The sequence below is a fragment of the Nuphar pumila genome, chromosome 3 (assembly GCF_984573655.1).
Source record: "Nuphar pumila chromosome 3, dmNupPumi1.hap1.1, whole genome shotgun sequence".
NCBI lineage: Eukaryota > Viridiplantae > Streptophyta > Magnoliopsida > Nymphaeales > Nymphaeaceae > Nuphar > Nuphar pumila.
In genome coordinates, this window is record NC_143251.1 from 52127500 (window position 1) to 52139881 (window position 12382).

General features: G+C 33.8%; 1 protein-coding gene across 1 annotated transcript in view; it reads right to left on the bottom strand.

Moving 5' to 3' along the window:
* Window positions 1-9584: 9584 nt before the first annotated feature.
* Window positions 9585-12382, bottom strand: part of ELO3 (radical SAM domain-containing protein / GCN5-related N-acetyltransferase (GNAT) family protein) — a 41080-nt gene continuing 38282 nt past the window's right edge. Inside the window, exon 9 of the mRNA XM_089999507.1 lies at window positions 9585-9909. Coding sequence (XP_089855633.1) covers window positions 9751-9909 — 159 coding nt within the window. The 3' untranslated portion in view covers window positions 9585-9750. The remainder of the gene's footprint in view (window positions 9910-12382) is intronic.

A 12382-nucleotide genomic window follows, 5' to 3' on the forward strand; every position in this document is an offset into this window, starting at 1 on the left:
GTTTAGCTTGTTAAATATCTGAATTCATACTTGACTTAATAAAGATTTAATGATTTGTATTTGAGAGAATCAAAACCCCGATTTCTCAAAAATCAATTTAGGGTTTTAAGTTCTTTCTTGGATTTTGATTCTTTCAAATACATATGTTATTGAAATATGATTTTTTCAAGTTATGTATAGCATGAACTGAATTAAGTTATGTGTATTTTCATTGATTAAGTATGACTACAATTGAATATAATTAAAAATATATAAGCCTTTTCAATTTGAGCTAATGGGGGCCTGGATTGGAAAAATTGACTTATGTGTGTTTTATTATGGGTTAGTTGTAGTGGATTCATTGATTTCAATTTATTATTATGGACATTTTAATCAGGTTTGATATGATTTGAGTTACTATAAAATCAATACATTAATTAGAATAATGTCGATTTACTTGGTAAGGGTTTATGGGAGATCTTATCGGGAAAGTCGAGTTTGTAGCTTTAATTATGTTTTGATATTTTCTTTAAATTTTTCACAAATGCAATTTTAAAATTACATCAGATCTGATATGAATATTTATGATAGATATAGAGGTGAGTTCGATCACAATTAATAAGTTATGGTTGTGGTGTAAGGATGCCCTGTTTCTAAGAAATAGGCTCCTATACAAATTGAATTTGAGATTTATGAGTAAATTCATTTATGACAGCTTAAATATGTTTAGTTCCATGATAAATTAAGCATGAGCATGATTGTATTTACAAATCATATGAACATGTTGGTGGTATTGTGATTTGGCAAACAATATTTTAGTTGTGCAGTTTTGGGCTACTCTAGCAACGAGGCCTAAATAATTTGGCTGCGATATAGAACTGTGGTTTAGAGATTGATTCATATTTGTGATAATGATGTATGCTTATTTTTAAATATTAAAATTATGTGATATTGTATGAATAAATTATTGAATAGCATGTTGACATGATTCATTGCTTATGCGAATGCATATTATGCTTTGAGATGCAATAGTTGTAAAATGCATGCAAGATGATTGCATGGGCACTTGGGTGCTTGATAAAATAATAAGTTATGGATCCAAAGAGGGAACAGTGAGATGACAATGCACTAGCCTAAATGGTAGATGCATTTACCTATAGCCTAATTAATAAAGATAACTCTGAGTTATATTTTCGGGTATGTCTTTATCGATGTATGTTGAACCTGAATTGATGGTGGTCTACCTTAGAGAAGGTAGGTTGTATAAAACTCTCTAGGCTTTTATTCTTATTATGCTGCGAAGGGCAATGCCTCAGTGGTCCCCCAACCTAAAGAATTTAGGAGAACCAGGATTGTCTCTTATATCCTAGGTAGGCATGTCCTTAGGACTTCTATAGAAGTGAGTGATTATGATCATCGTTATGGCATGAAGCCACACCCCCGAGTTTATTCTCTTTGAGCATGTGACTGCTTTTTACAGTCTAACTCCACTCCTGGGGGAGACGACTCAGTCAGCTACTCAAAAAATTAAAATACATAACATAATAAACACCCGAGTAGTCTACTTTGTTTCGTGTTGGTCATACGCATACCTGATAGACTTTTGGTAATCAAGTATAATATAAAATACTTACTCACTTTACTTTTATGCACTTTTATTTATGTCCATATAATTATGTGGATTCATGCATATTATTGAATGTCTCAAATTTTTTTTAAATGTAGTTATATATGCATGAAATTGTTATATTATACTTGTATATATTTCTAGAATCATGAATGCATGAACATCCTGTAAAAGTGTTTTAGTTCTTTGGTGATTAATGTTTATTATGCAAGCATTATGTATTATATCTTACATTAGTTGTGTGAATCTTAGTGAGACTCTTCAAAGTCTCATGCTTTCAAAATAAAATATTTTTCAAGTAATATGTGATCTGTGGAGCGAGTACATGATGCTTGAGGGGGTTGTGAGTGTTGATGTTTTAGAGATCCCAAGAGCTACTTTTCTTATTTAACGTTATTCATTGATTATTTATTTGTTTATTTTTTATCAATGGCTTGAATGGTTTAATAATTAATGGGGTTATTTCATAATTCAATTAATTTCTCTTATGGGTGAATGAATAACGATGTTTTTAAATGTAATGTATCCGAGAGGTTCAACAAAAATCCAACATATTAAATTGATTTCAAATCAATATTTTTTTATTGTTTTTGCTCACATAAATAATAACTTAAGGATTTTGTCATTTGAGCACTTTATTCTCGAACTTTGTTCTAAGAAACTATTAAATGTTAGTGTGTGTGCAAGCTAACTCCTTAGAGCTTATTTTGGTTAAGATAATGCCAATGATGAAATACTTAAATTAATAATTTCTTCTATATAATGGTTCAATTAGATTTGTTAACGTTGGTTTTGTACTAGATGTGGTACTAAGAAGCTAAGACGCGTTTGCGATGGTGCTCAAGCAGGTTGTCTAGTACTTAGTACAGTTGGAATGTGTTCGTTGGTAAGACCATTGCATTATTACATATTAGAAAAGAAAATGATAATTAATAATGTGTTAACTTTGAAACAAAAAATCTTGCTATTTTTGGGTTGAAATGTGTCAGGCCATTACAAAGAATGTTTAGAGCAATACATGTTTTCTACTTAATAAAGTATAAACATTACATCTATGCATTTAGATTAAGTAAAAAACACATGTAAATATATTTTTTTAAAGGGTTTTAAAAAATAGATGGTCTGAAATTTACATATTGCTCTCTCACTCTCTTTATCTTTCTCTCTTTATATATATATATATATATATATATATATATATATATATATATATATATATATATATATATATATATATATATATGCCACGGTATTCTGAGAGCACCTACCCCCACCTAAAAAAAACTTTATTTTTTCAAAATTATTGAAGCATTTTGATGATCAAACCATACATATATGAACCAAAAAATGATCATACTATACAGGTAATTTGACTCGATTCCCTAAAAATATTATAATTTTTAATATTCTTTTGACATCTAAAATTGCAAATATTCGACATTGTTAGGACACTTTTACCTTTCGCAACTGTGAATTTAGGACTTTTTTCGATAAAATTATATCGCTTGTCGAATATGTCCAACACCCACTTAAATTCAGGATCACAGATATTTTAATGTAAATTTAGGCCTCACAAACTCGCATGAATTTATTTGCAAAATCTCGAAACTAAAACCATCAAAATTGTAAATATCCCACTCTTTCGCATATATTTCATAAAATCACAAAAATATATGTGTGAAACTTCACTTACCACTTACCACTAAATTCACAAATATCATATTTTTTTGTATATACTTCTCGAAATTACATAAATTTATATGCAAAAATGCATGTACCACTTACTACCAAATTCATAAATATCTTACTTATTCACATATATGATGCAATGTTGCATAAATTTATAGCATTGTTCTATTTTGTGAAACCTCACTAAATTCGCAAATATCTTACTTATTGACATATACTACTTGTTTTCACATAACGTAATTTGTAAATCACTTAATATCATAAATATTGTACTTAACTATTTGTGAAAGCATGACACATGTAATATTACTTATTTGTTGCAAAATATTTTCTTAAATCATATATAAACCCGTTGTGGTCCCCAACCTTATTATTTTCGCATAATCTAGGTTTTTTTTGTCTTTTGTTCCCAATCTTCTTTCCTTCTAGCAACTATTTTTGTCAAATATCTTTGGCAACTATTCATCAAAGGCATTTCATCATTGTTGAACCATTGATGGTGTGTTTTTCTGGTATGCACATTGTGATCTTTTGTTTAACCGTTGAATCAAACACTATTCAATTTTATTTAATGGTTGAATGAAACAATGTTCACTTTGTTTTTTTTAATACTTTTTGAAACGCAAATATGTTGTTTATTTTTTGCAATGCTTGTTCAATATTTCATGTATTATTATTATAGGAAAATTTGAATATGTTTAATAATACAATATGACCAATAAGAAGAAGGCGACCACACCCACATCATCTGAATTTTCTCAAGCACAACAACAAAAGCTAATGAAGAACTATAAATTGGGTCATCCTAGTAATTTGGAAGCACGACTTGGTGTGCATAAGTGGGTAGAGCAAGAAACATTCATTGCCAAAAATGTGGGTTTCCGACATTTTTCACAAAAAATGCACCATCAATAATCACATACCGGTTCAAGTAGTGAGCTGGATCCACAACATGAATTGTCGTACAATGAACAGTTATAAGTTTCAAAGTGACCCGCATCTTGAGCAATTTGTAAGCACAAACTTGTCTCCCATCCTCAAAGCATCTAAGGAGGAGGAAGGTGACCCATTGACTGGATATGAGGTTGTTGCTAACCTCAGTGCCCAGATAAATGAAGTTGGAGATGCGGCCACCTGTAGTGGCAGTGCTGAGAGGGAGGAAGAAGTACCTGACCAAGAGGCAGGGGTTAATATGGACCCTCCTGAGAAAAGAGATGTAAGTGAGGGTCATGTGGCTAGGTCGAATGTGAACAACGCTCAGGAGTCTGATGTTGCTCTCCATGTGCAAGAGAAAGTGCATGCTCTGACGAAGAGGCTCGTGGACAGGTAAAAATTTATTGCAATTGACTGATTTTATTGATTAAATTGAGATATATATATTGCTACTATATGTGAATAAAATTGATTAGTTTGTCGTATATGTGTGCAAAATGTAGAAATTCATTGCAATTGACTAATTTCATTGGTTAAATTGTAATATATATATATATATATATATATATATATATATATATATATATATATATTGTTATTACATTAATGCAATTGATTAGTTTCTCATTAACGTGTGCAACATCTAAAAATTCATTGCAATTGAATGATTTTATTGATTAAATTAAGATATATATTGCTACTATACATAAATGCAATTAATTAGTTTGTCATGCATGTGTACAAAATATAGAAATTCATTGCAATTGATTGATTTCATTGATTATATATATATATATATATATATATATATATATATATATTGCTACTATAAATTCATTGAAATTGATTGATTTGAGTAAAATTAATTTGGACTGCAGGATTCTCATCTAATTGATTCAAAAGAGCCAACATCCTACATGCACTGGACTAGAACCAAGCACACCAATGATTTTTAACACTAATATAGGAAGCGAAGGAGTTGTTGGATCGAATGCATTTTTTGCAAATTCCTAGATATCGCACTATGAAACATCAGTCACCCTTTCTTAGAGGCCATTGTGCAATTTCGGAATTCGGCAACAAATGCATTCTAGTTCGGAGATCTTGAGATAACCATCACGTTGAAGGACGTGATACGAATAATCAGATTGAAGTATCATGTGGAGCCAGTTAGTGGACAACAGCGGAAAATTTTCAAGCAGTTATGTGATATTTATTTGCAAGGAGATGATGCATTCAAAGTTGATAAGGTCAAGTTTTCATGGTGTAAGATCAATAATGACCATAGTAAGGCGAGGAAGATGAAGGTGAAATTACTCTGTGTTGGAAGGAAGAGCGGTAGGGTGGACAAAACAATGAGAGCATTTTTGATATACTTCTTTGGCTCATGTTTATTCATCGACATTGGTAGAAAGTCGGTCCATGCATCATACATCAAACTATTGAGAAACCTGGATCACATCAATCAATACGCATGTAGTGCAGTCACACTTACATACATGCATGCAAGTTTGAGTAGCACGAGGAGCAGAAGAAAAAGCCTTATCGGGATGTTAGTGTTGTTGGAAGTATTTATTCCTTTATTCTACATAAACTTCTAATTTATAGTTATTCCTATACTTACATACTATGTTTTGATACATATTGTGTATTAATCTTTATTAATCATTGTTATGCATGTTTGGATATGAGAATACATATCCATTAAAAGACCACAGATGTGTGATGTTGCCCTTGAATTTTCATATGCCGCAATGTTGAGTCAGCCATGCAACGATGAGGAACGTGATCGAATATTGGTGGGTCCTCACATGTCATGTGTCGACTGCACTGCATCGCTTTGCAAGCTCAATAGGGCAAACATAAGTATTATTGTTGATATTTCATATGTTTTTTAAGAAATGCATATTTGTAGGCCTAGCCATTAAGAAAATGTAGGTAAACTGGTGCCTCTATGAAGGCGCGTTGGAGGAGGAGGTGAATGTGGATGTGGTTGTGAGGGTGAAGGATATTGCCATGAAAGATATTTAGATGCACAACATGAATGAAGATGAGCATCAAATTGTCAATCGAGTCGTTCAACAGTTTGGGTTTGTTCAGTAACCAACCAATCGCCCTCATGCAGTTAGTAAATTTTTATCACATGCCACGAATTATTACCCCATGGTATTCCTCTGTGAACTTCAAGATTGGTGCAAGGGCAGTGAAGGCATTGACTTATCGTCCATAGAACATGCTACCAATGATAATTTTGTAGCTGCTCAACAGATTGCATGTTATTCAGCGACAAAGAGGGTCTTTCAGAAAAAGGAAAAGGTTGGAGAAAAGCACAAAAAAACATAACTAGATCGAAAGGAGATTTGGCTCTTGCACTTTAAGAAATCTGCATGTTGAAGAATATGATACATACTCAAGAGGATATGATACGTACTTAAACTAACCTTTTGGAGAATGCAAATAAGGTTATCGAGGAACTACAATCCCGACAATCACAACATCCTCAAACATAAAATTTCATTTGATTGTTTTTGTTTTTTGTTTCTTTGTATATATTAAAAAATCAACATTATAACTCATTGATTTATATATAATGTCATTTGAATGTTTTTATGAATGAAATTTTATATGAAGTTGTTTGTTTGTCATTCATTTGTATATAATGTCATTGATTAAATGTAAAACTAAAACCACTCTTGAATGTTTAATTCATTTGAATGTAAAACTGAAACCATTGTTGAAAGCTTAAACTAAAACCAATGTTTAAATTATTTGAATGTGTGTTGAATGATTTGTGTATGGCATCATTGTTTATATGTTTTCAAATCATTTGAATGTTTAAATGATCTGAATGTTTATTTGCTTACATTCACTGTTATTTTGGTTATTATATGTGAAAATCTATAACGGGTTTATCTATGATTCAAGAAATTCGCAAAAAATAAAAAATATCACATATTTGTCATAATTTTATAAATATTTAAGTATGATATTTGCGTTATCTGAAAATTCACAAATAACTTTATGTGAGAGTGTTCAATATATGCAAAGTAAGATATTTGTGAAAGCAGTGGTAAGTGTTTCACAAATATATTTATGTGAAATATTAACGTATATGCCAAAGAGTAGGATATTTGCAATTTTGGTAATTTTAGTTTCACCGAGATTTCACAAATAAATTTATGCGAGTTTGTGAGGTCTAAATTCACATAAAAATACTTGTGATTCTGGATTTAAGTGGGTATTAGACATATTCAAAGGGCAGTACAATTTTATCGCAAAAAGGCTTGAATTTGCAATTGAAAAGAGTAAATGTGTCCTAACAATGTCAAATATTTGCGATTTTAAACATCAAGAGAATATAAAAAATTGTAGAGTTTTTAAGAAATCAGGTCAAATTACCCGTACATTACAATCATATTGCATGCCATTTTTTAGTAAAAACCAAGTTTTGAATCATGTGAATGTGACCTATACGTAGGTTTTTCAAGATATTTAAAAATCAATGCCCATAATGTACCAAAATTTCAAGACAAGAAAAACCTTATTATTGTGTCCAAAAAACATGATCCAAAGCAGGATTCCTATCAAATAAACTATGTTGAATGCATATATGGTCTCATTAACAAGATGTAACTTACACATATGGTGAAATTAGGTGCTCCAAAAAGATATATATATCATAGTGACAAATATCGCGAGATTTATGATAATCTTGCAATAATATCGCAAGAAATTGCATGAAAGTTTAAAATGGCAATTTCTCGCAAGATTTTCAAAATATCACAAGATTTATGAAAAAGCATAAATACCACAATTCAAACACGATATTTACATTTTAAATGGCTATTTATCACAAAAAAATCATGTATTTTTATTTTTAAATAATTTTTATTAATATTTTCTAATAAACAAATTTTTTATTATTTATTTATATTTTTATTGCCAAGATTTTGCCAAAAAAAAAGCGAGATTTATAAAAAAAATTCAATTTCTCACAAGTTTTTGAAAAACAAGAAATTGTCAATAAAAAAGTTTATCACTATGATATATATATAGATAGATAGATAGGGATCACACCTTAGAACATGTTTTTCTAACATAAAACATGTTTTTTGAACGGGTAAGTTGGTGGCAGTTATAGGGATCACACCTTTGAACGAGAATTCCCATCCCGTTGTTCCAACAGAAAAAGGAGGGATCTGCCACTTTTTAGCTTGCTGAAAACCAGACATTTTTGGGCAATCAAATAGCCCCAATAGCTACCCAAGGGGCTTGGCACAGTGGGATGGGGCCTAGACCGGGCAGTCTAGGTTCAAATCCCAAGGTTGTCACCCCTGCATAAGTCAAAGTTTGGTGAATCCCTGGGGTCAATGGATAAGCCCTCAGAGTTCATGCCGAAATGGACAGAGATAAGCTTAGCCAGCATGGCTAGGACTCTGCGCCTGGAGTAGTTTCTCTGAGTAAAAAAACAAAGAGCCCCAAGAGGTTTGGTGCAGTGGAAAGGGCCCTGGCCACTAGACAGGTGGCCAGGATTTCATTTTCATAAAGTGCCAAACCTCTTGCATTAATAAGGGTAAGGGATAGAAGTCAAGGGGTATGCCCTTGCATATCCCTTGCTCAGCCGAAGCTGAGCCACTCCACTGGGGCAAAAGGTGTGTCATGAGACGGCAGGCTTAGCCAGCACGACTAGGTCTCTGGTCTGGTTTCCCCACCCTTAATAGAAAAAAAGGCCTACGTTGATCATGCATTACTCGGCGCAACAGAAGTAAATAAACCTTCAAAAGGCTAGTCTGTTGCAACACCTAAATGTGAATGAAGGAGTTTGACAAACAAAAAGTATGACGCAAACAACTCAGACAGTTCCGCACAGGGGAAATGGAAACATAACAAACAGGTTAGCAATAAATGGATCAAGGGGGCTCCACTTGTCTGGTAGGAGCAGCTAGTGCAGGTTCAAAACACAATGGTATAGTTGTATAACTGGTAGGGGTCTGCCTAATCTTAGCTTGCCTTTAAAAAAAAGGTTACCAACTGGAGGGTTATTATGCAGCCATGGAACCATCAATATCACTTCATCTAATTTGGTGACATCTCATAACGTTCTAATCATATATACATTAACCTTCAATCTGTTTAGCCAACAACATCGGATTAGTCGAATCAGGTGCTCTCTCTCTCTCTCTCTCTCTCTCTCTCTCTCTCTCTCTCTCTCTCTCTGCCAAGCTGGGGATGACCCTCCTTTCTACAGCTCGTAAAATGAGCTGTTATGTAAACTTCCCATCCTGCAAAACTTATTGAAACAGAGAAAATTTTCTAAAAGAAATTAAACAATACACAGAACATGAGCATTGCAATATAGAACATCATCAACCAAACCCACTATTGAAAGAGCTTATGCTTGGAAAAGTTTTCACTACATTTGCTTACAATTCTATGAAGACACCCATTGCCATTTCGCACAAATAAAACGAAGGCATGGGAAAAAGAGACATTCAAAACACAAATTATAGATGTCACCAAGTTCAAACAAGATATTTTACCATATAAGGCCCTTCTAGTTCATAACCGAGTTTCCTATAATAATGTCTTGTTCCTACACCTGAGATTATGGCCATTTTTGTTGATCTATGCTCCCTGATAGCAATCCTTTCTGCCTCTTCCATCAAAAGTGTGCCAAAACCCTACAACAAGAAGAGGGTTCAAATGATCAATTTTCAAAGTAAACACATAGAATATTTAGAAATTATGCTCACCAGTAGGGCTGATAAACGAACAGAGCAGCTCGTGACTCGGCTTGGTTCAGCTCGTCACCTCGTTCGTGATGGTTCATATAGTTGGCGACCCAAGCCATGAGCAGCTCGTTTAGCTTAAACGAGTCGAGCCCGAACACAAGGTGTTCAGCTCGGCTCAGCTCGATAGTGCTCGTATAGATAAAATATATTTTTTTTATGAATAATATATATTTTGTGTAATATATAAAAGGAAGAATGCATAATATATATATATATATATAAAAGAAGGATGAATGAAAATTATATACATAAAATATTAACTATTAAGTGTAATTTATAAAAAATTATATATATTTTCAACTATGTCACAGGGACTTGGCAAACTGGGTGCCGCACCCGCGTCGACGCGATGTGGGTGCGCATGCGGGTGCGGCACTCGGTGCAGTCAACAGGACCCTGGGTGCGGTCAATGCACCCAGGGTCATTTGTGTCCAATTTTTGGACAAAAAAAATGCTCCGAACTTTTCTTCCAGCGAACACAGAGAGAGAGAGGGGGGAAGGACACGGCAGGGGGGCGCCAGCCTTCCGACGAACGCAGAGAGAAAGGGGGAGGGCACGACTGTTAAAATATTATGTCTCTTTTAACTGTAAACTGAAATACCCATCAAGGGTATTTCAGTCCTTTTACTCAATAGGTGTCAGCCACCCTAATGGGCTAACATTTTTACTTTTTCTTTTTTTTATTTACTTTTGCTTTTTACACTTTTTTTCTTTTTAACTGTTGTGAAAGGGACAAGTCCATATAGTTGTTGGAGCTGCACCCAACAGTCACAAATGTGACCGTTGGGTGCAGCTCCAACAGTCATATTGAGTTGCACCTGTGGCTTCTTTTTGCATTATAAATAGGCCTTAGTGGCCCTTGTAAACACAATCATTTTTTGTGAGTGCATATGCAATAACAATGCTTTTGTAAAGCCCCTCTTGGGAACTTATGAATTGAAGTTCATTTTGTTTCATGCTTTTGTGCATGTGTATCCGTGCCTTCGTGCACTTGTGAGTGTTCTCCTTTGTGCCTTTGTGCACTCTTTATATTTCTTGTATTGTGGTGTTACACACAATCTCTTTTTGTAGAGATTTTCACATGGTATCAGAGCAAGGTTGTTTGGAGAAAGAAATTGATGTGATTCTTCTCAATATCAAGTGCCTCGAAAAACATGCCTTCAACTTTTTGGTGATTGGAGTGGAGACTCTTCTTCATTCAATATTTTAGAAGATTACTACAACAAGAAAGATTTAAAATCTTATTATAGTACGTATTCTTTTCTTTCTTCTTTCCTCTCTAATGGGTGAGAAAGACTCTCATTTTTCTCTTGGTTTCAAGCTAAATGGCTCAAATTATCACGTGTGGGCCGGAAATATGGAAGCTCACATCAAAGGGAAAGGGCTTTGGGGTTACATTCAAGGCTCGATTCCGGAACCCGAGCCTAAAATTACTTTGGTTAAAGAAGGAGAAATCAAAATCCTTTAGGGAGATGAAAGAACTAATGCTCTTGAGGAATATAGTAGGAAACATGAGGAATGAGAAATGAAGAATTTCAAGATCTTGTCTTGGATTTTCTCTTCCGTTGAGACAAGGATTAATGCCAACATTATAAAGTTTAAAAAGGCTTCTCAAGCGTGGGAGTATCTTGAGAAGATGTATACTTCTAGGGACTTGTCCCATAAGTATTATCTTCAAAAGAGAGCGTTAACTCTTGTTCAAGGTGATATGTCTATAAGAGAGTATTTTGCGGAACTCTCTTCAAATTGGGATGAGCTTGCCATGCTTGAACCCAAGTGGAGTGGAGAAGCCATAGAGCTTCGTCATAAGCAATTAGAAGAAGACCGATTCTTCAATTTTTTGAATGGGCTAAGGCCCGAGTTTGAGCAAATAAGATCTTCTCTCCTATCCTCTTTTACCTCTCTTTCTCTTGAAGATGTCTTAACTAAATTAAGTGGAGAGGAAACCCGTATGAGCATTAGCAAGCAAAATCCTAGTGTGCTTGCAATGTCCACAAATCAAGAAGAATGTGATGGTGTTAATGTCGTTTCTAGACCCGGTAACAATTTAAGAACATATAGACCTCCTCATTTTAAGAATCAAAATCAATGTAATCAAGGAGGAAGAAGAGATTATAGCAAAATCTCGTGTCACTTTTGCAAAGAACCGGGTCATATCAAACCGGTTTGCCCAAAATGGAAGAAACTTCTAGCAATGGCAACTACATCTCAACCATCCAAAGAGGAATCTTCAAAAGAAGCTCTATCTCTCAATCAAATTGTGGAGGCTCTTCAACCTCTTCTAAAGGAAGTTATTTCCGGTGCCGCCGTATCCACCTCTTCTCCTCTAGGTAAAACTTCCTGGCTCTTAGATTCGGGTGCA